Source organism: Gastrolobium bilobum, unplaced genomic scaffold (genome assembly GCF_033153095.1).
Source record: "Gastrolobium bilobum isolate Gb01-03AN ecotype WA unplaced genomic scaffold, APGP_CSIRO_Gbil_v1 utg14936, whole genome shotgun sequence".
Lineage (NCBI taxonomy): Eukaryota > Viridiplantae > Streptophyta > Magnoliopsida > Fabales > Fabaceae > Gastrolobium > Gastrolobium bilobum.
In genome coordinates, this window is record NW_026898693.1 from 188,005 (window position 1) to 201,897 (window position 13,893).

The 13,893-nt window shown below is 32.5% G+C and overlaps 1 protein-coding gene across 1 annotated transcript; it reads left to right on the plus strand.

The window, feature by feature from the left end:
• The first annotated feature begins 433 nt into the window (after positions 1–433).
• Positions 434–4,263, plus strand: LOC133318464 (uncharacterized). The gene is made up of 5 exons (XM_061520470.1): positions 434–551; positions 1,549–1,798; positions 2,249–2,336; positions 3,722–3,788; positions 3,885–4,263. Exons 1-5 carry the CDS (start codon positions 504–506, stop codon positions 3,936–3,938), a joined length of 507 nt encoding a protein of 168 aa, XP_061376454.1. The 5' UTR covers positions 434–503; the 3' UTR covers positions 3,939–4,263.
• The last annotated feature ends 9,630 nt before the right edge of the window (positions 4,264–13,893 follow it).

The window sequence follows — 13,893 nt, forward strand, 5'->3', positions numbered from 1 at the left end:
CCCGAAGGTAGAGAGCACTAGCGTATTAGAGGAAAGTTAGAGACAAAGAGTAAAATGGTAAAAATAGAAATTTTGGAGTATTTATAGAGTACAATGGATCACGCCTATTTGGAGTGTCACTGGTTTGGGCGTGACCCCTGCTGCCGGAACCAAAAAATAATTATGCAATACATCCGTAATTATTTTTCAAAGTGCAGTAAATTAATTTTTTGGTCTTGGATAGTCATCTTTCATGTTCCCTTACAATTTCTTGGCAATCAAACAGGCCACTCTTTCTTCCTTCCTTCTTTTTTCTCGAGGACCAAACAACTCGAATATTTGCTAGCTTTTTGTCCCCTCCCCTTTCTTTTATTTATTAAAGTCTAAGAAGTTCTCTACTTTTTTATTTTTTATTTTATCTTATTGTTATTATTATATTGTACATGCAGGGTATTGAAGTCTCTCCTTGGTTCAGAATTTTTCTTTATTTTTTAGGTGGCAAATCTCGTCTTTGACTTGTGTAAATGCAAATCTGTAGATACGTTCCGCGTTGTGTCAGTGGCGTGCATGGGGTGAGTTCCTTGCTCTCTTTTTTGTTTGTCTTTATTTGGTAGCTGAGGAATATAAAGGACTGAATTTTCCATTTGACTTTGACTTTTTTACTGTTCTACTTATTCCTTAATCTGAGAGCAAATAACTTTTCTAGATGTAAAATTTATAATTGTATTATTTTGGTTCACTTAGCTTTCTGAGATAGTGAAAAATTCAACTGATGTTGAGTTGAATTTTTATAGTTGAGTTGGTGTTGCTGCTTTTGTAGTTCTGGAAATTCAGGAAACTAGAAAGTTGAAATTTTTATTCCTTTTCATCTTCTCGACCCCTCTGGGTACGTTAAGGTCATTATCTGTAGTTTGTAGTCTTTTTTTAATCATGTTTGGGAATCTTTGCTTGTACTTGCTTGGTTTTTAAGCAAGCATAATATATGGTGAAAAGGGTAACGTGATGGGGCTTTATTGTTTGTCATTCTTTCATTGGATTCTTTGGAAGTTGATATAAGATACGTAGAATTTGCTTCTGTTATAGGGTTTCACTTGGAGTTATGTATTCTAGGTGTTGCTTGTTAGCACAAAAGGGTAAATGCTCTGGGAAGAAACCCCACTGCTCATTTTTACTGTTTTGTGGTGCCTGTTTTGGTGTTCCTGTGCTTTCAGCCATGGAAAAGTTAAAGCTCAAATGCAAGGGGCTTTTATGTGTAAGAGAGATTTATTTTAGGCTAATTTTAATTTCATGAAATTTATTGCTGCATTAATTGCAAACATATGTTTTTCCATTGTTTAGAGAGGAGAAGCTTACCTTCTTTTATTTCTTCTATCTTGCTGTTAAAGTGCATTTTTTGTTGATTCCAATCTTATCACATCATGCTTGCTCCTTTTTTTGTGTTTTACATCAATAAAAGTGCGCGATAGCAACTTATCAATGTCACCTTCTTTTAATTCAAGATGGAAGACTGATTATAGTTAATAGTTGATGTTAATCATGCTTGTGGTTGAATTTCCTGGTTTGTAACAGAGCAGAGGTTGTCTTGGATGCTGCTCAGAACCTCCGAATAAAGCATCTAAAGGACTAGGAACTCAAGAAGATCAAACAGTTAATAAAGACAATGGTTCAGAAGATTTCTGGAGCAGCAGCACATTTGAAATGGATCATAGTGCAGCTCAATCCCAGAGAAGCATCTCGTCAACTGGAATATCAAATAATCCTTCTGATCCTCAAAGTAGTGCAGACAGTCAAATTGGTCCTCCTGAATTTGTCAACCATGGCAAGTTTGCTGTTATAAGTTTATTATCTGTTGGTTCTCTGCTGTGGAAGCAGTCTTTGCTTAAATGTTCATAGAATCATGTAGGACTTATATGTGCTTTGCTAAGGTATGAGTTATTTTATTATTTTTCGTGAAATATTTGAATCAAAAGCCTTGAGGGTGAGCCTTGGAGTAGCGATAAAGTTGTTCTTTGTGATCGTGAAGGTCACAGGTTCAAGATTGAGAAACAGTCTCTTTGCAAAAATGCAAGGCAATTGCCTTTATCCCTACCATTGCTAGTCGGGGTTTAACAGAGAGTTTTTTTTGGGGTGGTATTATAGTCAATTTAGTTATGTGTAATTGCTGTTTCTGGAACTTACAATAAAAAACTATTTTTCAGGATTTTAGTTGATCTGCACGTATAATTCTTTATTTTCATTTCATTTGAACAGAAAAGTTTGATGGATGCAGGTCTTCTTCTCTGGAACCAGATAAGGCAACAATGGGTTGGAAACAAAAGGTCTAAGACTCAGACAGGAGTTAGAGAACCAAAAATAAGGTAAATAAAATATGCATTCAGCAGTGAAGCCTCAAATGTTAAGTTGCAATATGAACATCTTACAAAAGAAAAAGAAAAAATTGTATTCACTTTCCCTTTCATGCATTTTCAAGCTGTTAGAGGAATGAAGTTTGCTGTGGCTAATTGCTTCCATGTATTATCTGCTGCTTTTCAGTAACTAGTATCAGATCTTTGCCCATTTTTATGCTAGTTACATGCGAAGTTTTTCCCTTCCTAGAAGAAGCAACCAACCATGCTAACTATTAGAATATCTAGAAGGATATCTCATAATAACATGAATATGTCTTAAATAATTTAGAGTATCTTAGATGATTTTTTCGAATTGATTTTTATATTTCCTTATATTTCATGATTTATTTCCTCATTTAATTAGGATAAGAGTCTACTATTAGTATAATTAGGGGTTATTACTTTGTCTTTTATAACACATCCTTCATTTCAAATCAATATCAATTTCAAATTATTTTATCTTTATTCTCTCTCTTCTTTCTTCCCTACTTAAATCTCAATAATTTCAATAATAATATCAGAGTGGTACCATCCTCCTTATCCTATCTTTTCTTCCTAAACTACCGAAATTCGTATAATTTCTTCCTATAATTTCATGGCTGACAATACTATTGCATTGTCTGAGCATGTTTTAGCTGTATAGCTGGTGCTTATTTTCACATTGACCAAGCTTTTACACTGTACAGGGAACAAGTCCTAACTGAAGAAAGCCTCTTCCATTTCTTTTCTGATTTTTTCTTTTCTTTTTTGGGCTAATTATTTTAGGGATAGGTTATATTTACAAACTTTTTGTTTACAAATTTTTACAAACTATACTATGTACTATGGGTAGTACATGCTCAAATAGTATGTACTACGCGTAATACATCGGGTAATTTGTAAACAAAAAAATTATAAATATAACCTTGCTCATTATTTTATTATAAAAACTGCACTATTAATCACGAGCTGAGCATTCATGATACAAGCAGGGAGATTTGTTGTGAGACGGAAATTGGGATTACTGTCAAGCTGCATTTACTTCAAAGTTAATTTTTTATGATGTTTATTGATATTTGTAACCCAAATGGTTTTACATTATATCTCTCTGACATATCTCTTTATACAAGAGTCTATTTGGGATGAATAATATATAGACCCCACCTACCTAGTCTAAAAGACTCCACAATGATTAATTATTTATTAATAGAATCAGGATGATGAGGATGAACTCGTGACCAAGAGGTCATGAATGCTCTGATATCATGTAATGCAATTAATTCCACCAAAAAGTTTAAGTTATTAGATGAAGGCTGAATTAATGATTTTGTATTATATCACTCTAACATCTCTAATTCTGAGTTTATGTTCTACAGTTCAAATGTCACCTACGACAATCTACTTGGGAACAACAAGCCCTTTCCCCAACCCATCCCTCTCGGAGTATGATTTCCTGAACTTGGTTCTTTTATCTATTAATATTCTTGTATTTATTTTTGATAATATATCACTAATTAATTATAATATTTTTTGTGACAGGAAATGATTGACTTTCTTGTTGATATTTGGGATCAAGAGGGTCTGTATTACTGATCAAACAAAATAGGCATTTTTTTTTCATGGATTTTACGGGAGAGGTGAGGTGGAATTTGTTCATTGTCCTACTGGATTAGTTGTGAATGGTTCTTTCAACTTTTTTTTATTTTTTTCATAATTCTAAATGAATTAGATTAGATTAATTGTATAATTCTTCCTAGTTTTTTTCACTGGGGGTGATATCATCTGCTGCAAAGGGATAATTTCAAGCTTCAGCTGCTGCAAGTTTCTGACTCAAACGCTGATATTTGAGAGGTGATGTTATTGTCATTAGTGACACGAGAAATTTAATGAAAGTGAACATGAATGTAATGTAAATATAAGTAAGGATGTATTACAAAATTCCAAACCCTCGTAAAGTAAAACGCGATCTTTCACTTGCATATTACTTTGCAACATACCAAATCCAAATGAACCCAAAAAAAAAAAAAAAAAACCAATCCTACATGTAAACACTTAATTTTTTTGTCAAGATAAATTTCTTTATTTTTATTATTCTTATTTAAAAAAATGCAAAGAAGAAGAATTACCGTTGTCCTATTTTTAACTCAACCTAATGTTGAAGACTGATTAAATAGCAAATTGGATTCAAAATAACTCATGGTCCATTAACTTCAACCTTAACTCATTTTTCTCTAGAATAGTACAAATGGGATCCATTAACTCACTTGGATTGAGCTTTTCCATAATTTATTTCTTTATTTAGGGAATTTTAATAATTGCTAGTTATTTCCTTTTTGTTATTTTAGATTATGTTTGAGTGTGCGTTGATTGTGTGTTATCTCCTTTGATTGCGCATGATTATAGTTATTTACTTTTTTTGTTATTTTATTTTTGCCTATTTAAGGCTTGAAGAACCCTATTGTTATGAGATTGTTTTTAGTTAAAGAAAATTAAGAAAAGAGAAATAGTGCTTTCTCACAATCCTTGTTTCGTTCTTCTTTCTATTTAGCCAATAGGTTATTGCTTTGGCATTATTTGGTAATCAGAGCTCTGGTTGTCACATAAATGGCTGAACAGAACAATGGCGGTCGAGGTCGAGGTCGTGGACGACGGGGTCAAGGCGGCGGTAGAGGGCGTGGTAACATCCTTTATGGTGACGGCGAAAAACCATACATTGACGCGCGAGACGCCACAATGGTAGCAATGACTGCTACAATGACAGAACAAGGTAGACGAATTCAGGAGCTCGAACAACGGTTAGCCCAAACACAGTTGGACGAGTTAAATGAAGGAAGGGAATCTGAAAGATCATCTCATGAGGAGGAAAGGAACGAGAACCCATTCTGGGACTGGAACTAGGAGCGACGAGGACGAAGTCAACCTGGAAATCAATCTTTTTTTGCCAATATTGGGGTGAAGATTGAGATCTCGAAATTCGAGGGCACCACTCATCCAGATGAGTTCATTGACTGGTTACACACTGTCGAAAGAGTCTTTGATATCAGAGACTTGACAGAAGACTAGAAGGTCAAACTGGTCGCTATCAAACTGAGGAAGCATGCCTCAATTTGGTGGGAACATATTAAGAAGCAGCGAAACAAAGAATGGAAGTCAAAGATCAGAAGTTAGGATAAGATGAAGAAACTGTTACAACAAAAATTCTTACCCATTCGTTACCAACAAGAGGCATTTATTGAGTACCATAAACTCAAGCAGCGAGACCTATCAGTTGAATAGTATACAACTGAGTTTGATCGTTTACGGATGCGCTGTGATATTGCAGAGGAGGATGAACAATTGGTTGCTCGTTACCTAGAAGGACTGGGAACTGAGATCTCAGATGTTGTATACCTGCAACAATATTGGTCATATGAGGACGTACGTCGACTAGCTTTGAAGGTAGAGGAGCAGTGTAAGAGAAGAGGAGGTACTTCAAAATTTCAATCCAGATTTTGTGACAAAGGACACTTATCAAGCTTGACAGCCAACACTAGTGTGGGGATGGAACTTTCTAACCCGAAACTAGTGAGCAAGGGGGGAGCGATCAATGGTGAAGCAAGCAAGACAAGGACTACGGCAAAGAGGTGTTTCAAGTGTAAGGGATTAGAACACTTCGCTGCTGATTGTCCAAACCGGCAGTATGTTACTCTTGCGGATACTCAAGCCCATGATATAAGCCCCACCTATGATGAGTATGAAGAACATGAGGTGGATGGAGGTTCTGAAGAATGTGAGATTATTTTCAGTGATTCAGGCGAAGCCTTGGTTATTCGAAGGGTGTTGAATGTTGAATAATTGATGATGAGTCGTGGCATCGACACAATATATTCTACACCAAGTGCACCAGTGGCGGAAGGTGTGTAATATGATCATTGATGGATGGAGCTGCGAGAATGTAGTCTCTAATACCATGGTCGAGAAGCAAGGATTGAAAACAGAGGAACACCTACAACCATACAAGCTTGCTTGGCTGAAGAAAGGAAGTGAGGTGAAGGTGAACAAGAGTTGTCTTGTACAACTTTCTATCGGCAAAAGGTACACTGATGAGGTGTGGTGCGATGTTATTCCAATGGATGTGTGTCATATCTTGTTGGGGAGGCCGTGGCGATTTGGTAGGAAGACAAAGCACGATTGCTTCAAAAATACTTACACTTTCAAGAAGGACGGACTAACTATTACCTTGGGTCCATCTGAATTGAAGGAGGAGGCGAAGAACACTATGTTGTCCAGAGTAGGTTCCCAAGAGGAATCTACCAATGCCATTGAGATTTTTGCTTGTGTGGTGATAGAACAAAATTCTGATGTTTCTGACATTCCTTTGCAGGTTAAGCCATTGCTAGAGGACTTCGTTGATGTGGTTTCTGAGGAGATGCCATTGGAATTGCCACCTATAATAGACATCCAGTATTGTATTGACCTTGTGTCAGGCGCTGTTATTCCCGACAAAGCTACATATAGGATTAGCACCGAGGAGCAAAAGGAGTTACGTTCACAGGTTCATGATAATATTCAGAAGCAGAATGTGAAATATAAACAACAAGTTGACAGTTATAGAAATCAAGCCATTTTCAAGGAAGGCGATATGGTATGGATCCACCTTAGGAAGGAACATTTTCTGGCTAGCAGGATTGTTAAACTACCTAGAGCTAATGGTCCCTTCAGGGTGCTCGGGAAGATCAATAACAATGCTTACAAGATTGAACTTCTTGGGGAATACAATATTTCTAGTACTTTCAATGTTGCTGACTTGTCTCCTTATCATAATGATGAAGAGGGCATAATATGCGAGAGTAACCATGAAGATTCGTTAGATTCGAGGACGAATCTTCTTTTGGCAGGGGAGAATGATGCACCTGGGTGACTCGCTTGGATTGGAACTTCCATAATTTATTTCTTTATTTAGGGAATTTTAATAATTGCTAGTTATTTCCTTTTTGTTATTTTAGATTATGTTTGAGTGTGTGTTTATTGTGCGTTATCTCCTTTGATTGCTCATGATTATAGTTATTTACTTTTTTTGTTATTTTATTTTTGCCTATTTAAGGCTTCGAGAACTCTATTGTTATGAGGTTGTTTTTGGTTAAAGAAAATTAAGAAAAGAGAAATAGTGTTTTCTCACAATCTTTGTTTCGTTCTTCTTTCTGTTTAACGAATAGGTTACTGCTTCGGCATTACACATGTTTCCCTCTCTAAACGTATGTCACAGACGAACCTGCCAATCTTTCCCCAACCATTTCCATATCTGAGATACCAACTGCATTTCACAGATTGCTGCACCACTTTTGGTGAGCCCAATGATCGCCATAAGCCAATCATTTTCCAGAATAACTTTCCTATGACCATTGTTCCAAGCCTTCTCCAGGCCCTCAAAATGCCCCACAACTCTACTCTGAATGATGAACAGATGCCCAGCTTATAAGTAAATCCACCCATCCATTTGCCTTGAGAATTTCGTATCACTCCACCACAAGCAACCCATCTTCCGGGAATTGCCAAGAAATATTGAGATAACTATAACCTAAATTTGCATGCAATTTAACTAGATTGACAGCAGCTTCCTCCAGGTCGAGCACTAACTTCTTGATTACCTCTATTTTAATGCCAACAGGTGAGACTTCTTCCCCTTTATTCATCTTATTTCTCCAAAACCAAATCTTCCATCAAGTAGAAAGAAACATAAGAGATCTGTTTATTTGATGAGCATGCATCAATGTCCAAATTAAAGAAATTCGTTGCAAGCTGAGAAAGGCTTAGTAAATTCCACAATATTCTGGTACTGTTGCAATCCCTCAAAGCATGTAGAATTGTTTATGTCCCTCCTATACAACAAGGGCAACTATTATCACCATCATTCCATGTAGCGATCCTACCCTTTGTAAGCAGCCGTTTATGTATCTCATTTTTAAATACTGTGTAAAGTTATCAAGCAAAACAAAACAGGGAATGATCCGTATACAAATTTTTTTACAAATTACATTATGTAATTCCGGAAATACATAGTGTAACCTAGTGTATTTTCGGGAGTACATAATATAGTTTGTAAATAAAAAGTTTGTAAATATAATCCTCCCCAAATAAAATAATTAAAATCGGAATTTTTTTCTTTTTTTAAAAAAATTCTTGTAACAAGTTAAAACTTTGATTGTATGGTTTATTATCCTTAAATATTTTTTTTTGGTGAGCTATCCTTAAATATTTTACTTGTACGCAAATAGTCATACTATAGTTTTATTTTTTAAATAAAATTATCCTTTTTAAAAAAAAAATTACAATTAAAATTAACTGACTTGCAAATATTTTATAAAGAATGAAGAGATTTTAAATTTTTTATTGCATTAGGATAAACGAATTATACTAATAAAGTATAATTAGTATTTTTTACTCGTTTTTAATTTTTGCTTATTTTTTAAATTTCCTAGTGTGTCTCCACCTATATGGATAACACTAATGGAAATTTTTGCCGCTAACCTCAAGTTGTTTCACCAAGAAATTTAACCATAGGCCTTTTAGCCCAGCAGCCCAATCTGCACAGACCTTTCAGCCCCAAATTGTTTATTTTTTTTATTGACCAAATTGGTTATTTTTAGACCGGACAAGAATCGTTTATAAATTTTTTTTTATAAATTTTTGCAAATTATACTATGTACTTCCGAGAGAACATAGTGTAACCTAGTGTTCTCCTAAAAGAACATAGCGTAGTTTGTAAACAAAAAAATTGTAATTATAACCTTCCCTTTTTAATTATAATGGGAAAAAAAATTATTGACCAAATTGCTTATTTTCAGTTATAATGGGAAAAATAATTATTTTTAAGATTAATGATTTAGAACTATCATGTTGCATGAATAGCAGCATCGAACTTTATGATTTTTTTTTTTAAAAAAAGTAAAAAAAATCTGTGATCCCCACATTTTGTGTTTCTATAACATGATGTATTTACTTTCCTGTAACATTATAGTTATAAATTCCAATAATAAAGTACACGATTAAGCACCGGATAATTTTTTTAAAATGATAAAATAATCAAGTAAAAAGGATTAGAAAGAGCAAGTAAACATTTTAGGAAGAATAGATATCTATGAAAAAAATAACAAAAAAAAATACGTTAACACCATTTAAAAAAAAATTTAATAGCATGCACAGATAATGGTATTATTATAGACTCGTGCACAGAATCTGGTAAATTCTTATACAAAATGATTTACTTATTTATTTATTTATAATATGACATTGCATGTGTCTCTGTCCTAGGTAGCACCGATACTGACACGGGACACGTGACACGATATGACACGACACTCCGACACGTGAATTCTAAAAAATGTTAGATTTCGATATGTTAGGACACTTTTTGATATTAAATAATATTTTTAATTTATGTAGTGTATATTATATTTAATATTCAATAATTTAACAAAAAATTAAACTAAACTTATAATATTCATCAATTTTGTAAAGAAACATAAGATATTCCAAATATTTATATTAAATTCAATAAAATGGTAATCGTAATTCAACGAATCTAATAGTTGGAACTAAAAACTCAACGCAACGCAACCTTTGAACCTTTTTTTAAATTTCTATAACGCGTGTTGGAGTGTCGGTGAGTGTCGAGAAGTGTCGGACACGACACGTCAAGGTTTTTGAAGTGTCGGTGCTTCATAGTCTCTGTCATTAGAAAAATGGAATGATACAAATACAAATCATTTTTTTTTTTTTTGAAAACAAAATACAAATCATTTTAATTTCTTCATTTTGTCTGTTAACAAACAACAAGGAGGAAGGGTTATGTTGGTTCGCAGGCAATTAGAGTCAAACATGTTAAGAGAGTCTAAAAGGGAAGAGTAAAACAAAACAACCACCAGCAAGTGGCAAATTAAAGCACTTAAAAAAGGGGTGCGAATGTGAGTATTGAAGAATTGTTGTGGCCTCCAATTTGGACCTAAATGCTGATGCTCTGATCATAAAGATATATAATTATTGGTTTATAAACCAATAAGTTTCACGATTTGCATATGCTTTTTGTGAAGATAAGGTAAAGGTGGTCACTGTATTGACACTGTATATTATATAAAATAATGTTTAATATAAACTCGATTTCTAAATAAATATTATATAAGGTGCTCAACTCTAAGTGTCTATTTGTATTTTTTAATAATATTTTTTAATTTTTTAATTTAAAATATTTAAAAGTTAATTTTATTATTATTATTTATTGTCACTTCTCAAATAACTATCTTCTTAAAACTCTTATTTTATTATACAGTAGAATTGCTAATCTCCCATACTTCTTTCCTCTTTAAACTACTTCGATCTAGTTCATTTTCATGATGGTTTAACATTTTAAAAAATAAAGCATAATTTGAGAATGCATCGTATTTTATCACAATATAAAAATTACATATATGGTTGTGCAATGTCTTGTTAATTGTTGTTGTTGTGTTGGGATGTGAACATAGAGTCTGGTTAATGATAGGTAAGTTTCCTTGAACTATACCGAACAAAGTGGAAAGCCGTGGTTGTATTGTATATTTAGATTGCTGAGCAACCAGCATGATGCTTCATGTAAGATTTAAATTTAGAAGTTGTATGTAATTTTAAAACACCCAATCAATACATTAGATCACCTATAATTGTGTACTTATATTGACTATGATGGGATATTCCTTTCCATTTTTTTAGGGACTTTCATTTTTAAAGTGGGGGACTGTAATACTTAGTATTCATTTGACGGTTTTCTTTCTTCTTATAAGTTATAAGTAGAAATTTAATCAAATAAATTTTTATAAAAGTTTTTATTTAAAAAAAAGTATTTTTATAATGAATGAAATAAAAAAAAGCTATAAATTCCCAGGAGGGATTTTTTTTATAAAAAAAATGTATATTAACTTTTTCTAAGTCCTCATTTTTTTTCTATTATTTCCTTATTCTAAAATTATATGTACAGAATTTACTTACTACTCTGATGAGAAATTATTAGATCTCTTCCTCCCCTTCAAAAACGGTGAAAACGTCATCAAGAAAAATAAATAAATTATATTTTATTCATTCTTGAATCGATTTTTTCTTTAAAATCATCTTTAAGACCTTTTGCCTTTTATTTCTTATTAAGTTTGTGTTTATCTACATAATAAATAATAAAAGTTACATCGTAATTTTTATTAGAAACGGAGCTTATAAAAATTATTTTACCAAATAACTTATTTTTAGCTTGGCCTTTAAAGTGATTTTTAAGTTTAAAATTTTATATAATCATAAATAGTTTTTTATTTTATTTTTTAAACTTTGTTTTTATCATTAATTCAAAAATAACTTTTAGTTTAAAAAAATGTGCCAATGAGTCGGGGGAACCTTAACCCGTATATTTAGATATTTTTATTTTTAAAAATATTCTAATTGATTCATCATTTTGCGGCTAGTCCGATTCGGGACGAGTTCAAAATTAAGCTTTAACTCTTCTCAAAGGTGATATTAGAGAGGATGAAGACATACTTTCATCCCCCTGTGCCATATTTAATACCGTATATTTAGATATTTAAACCTAGCTAGCAAGGCCTCCTATAGTGGGCTATTAGGCAATATACACTAATAATTTCTCTGATCCCCAGTCCAACAAGATGCATCGATTATTAATCTGTTTTTATGAAAATCCAAATATTATAATATATATATATATATATATATATATATATATATATATATATATATATATATTGTGGGTAGTCACGCTACAAAATATTCTTAATCTTCAAACCTCATGCAACCATCATGCGTAAACGCAATATATAGTGGTTCAAGTTGGCGGGTTTGACGTTTATCAAAAGCAGTGAGTAATAAAAAAATTGATTCGACTAATATAACCGAGGCATGTAGACTAAATATGCTGATCAGAACGATATATGTGGTGATGATACGTTAGGAAATACATATAATCAAATAGAGCTGTCCATATGCTTCCAAAATTTGGATGAGTTGGCAGCATCACCAAAAAGATATTGAATCCTGATCCCTAGCTAGTTGTAAGGATCCAACTTCAATAACAAGAGAAATGGGGTACGAATTATCACTGTATATTATAAGTTAAAACACAAGTGGATGACATGCTTCAAGGAAAAGGGAATCTCTTTTTCTCTGTATGTTATGACTATATCATCAATCCAAATACAATGCATGTTTTAAGGGTGAGAATTGATAATTATAGACAAGCTTTGGTCAGGGTCAAAAGTGGTTGGTTGGCAAAGAATTTCTATTAAAACAAAAGGTGGCTTATCTTTAGCTTCAGCAATGAACCTGGAAATGCTAAAACAATCCATGGAAACTGAGAAAAAAACAATCAATACTTACATTACATCCCCTCTCTCTACAAAGAAAACCCATCCCACGTTCCTCATACACATTTACATGCATTTGATATATGTACAAGGGAAAGTTTGTCGGTATCTATATTAAGGGAAGCTTGTATATTTGATCAATTAAAATGTAATAACTAATTTGATATTTTTAGTTTAAATTTTATTAAATCCTTCCTCAAAGTGATTGACTATTTTTATTGATTCGGTACATAATGAGTTTATAAAAAATATATCTCTTATACAGGTTTATATTATTGCATATTATATGTTTGTGTGTGATTTAACTGATTTCTTTGTGTCTGAAAAATTAATCTTATACTAATTATTCATATTTCACCATTTTCTATCATTGAAATTTCAGATTTAATCCAATGCTTTAACATAATTTCTTAATTTCTAAATTGTCTTTTATTCTTTAAATTTTTTTAGCTTATACCAATTATTAAATGTTGAAGCATATACAAAAACATCAAGTGGATAATTCTTAGATTAGATCTCCAGCTATATTGCCCTGGCTTTGGCTTTGTGCCACCTCAGAGACCCTCCTGTTGTCATATTTACACGCGAGTAAAGTAACAATACTTTTTTGTTAAGCTCGTGTATCCACTGAAGTATGCACGAGCATGCGCGCATACACGAGTTTAATGTATCTGACATCTGAATCTGAAATATATAGAACAAGCTCAAAATTATAATTTCCAGAATATCCGTAACTTTCGGTGGCTTAAGCACTACACGATTGGGCAAATTATGTTGATTTATGTATGGACATTATCTTAATTCTTTTAAAAAAATTGTATTTAATTATTTATATATATTCACATTAGTATAAAAATATATAAAATAGTCATACATAACAGAATGTGTCATCCAAAAAACTAAAAATATGTGAAGAAAACCTTTCAAATATATATATATATATATATATATATATATATATATATATATATATATATGTGAGTTCGTTTTTTATGCAATCAATGTAGATAAGTTATCTACATTAAGTCCAAACGACTCGTTTTGGGACGAAAATCAAGGTATTTTTTTAATTATAATTTATATTAGAATTATAATAGTCTTTCTCATTATAACTTTTAATTTTTCAACCCAAAACGACGTCGTTTTAGGAGTGAATGTAGATAACTTATCTACATTCA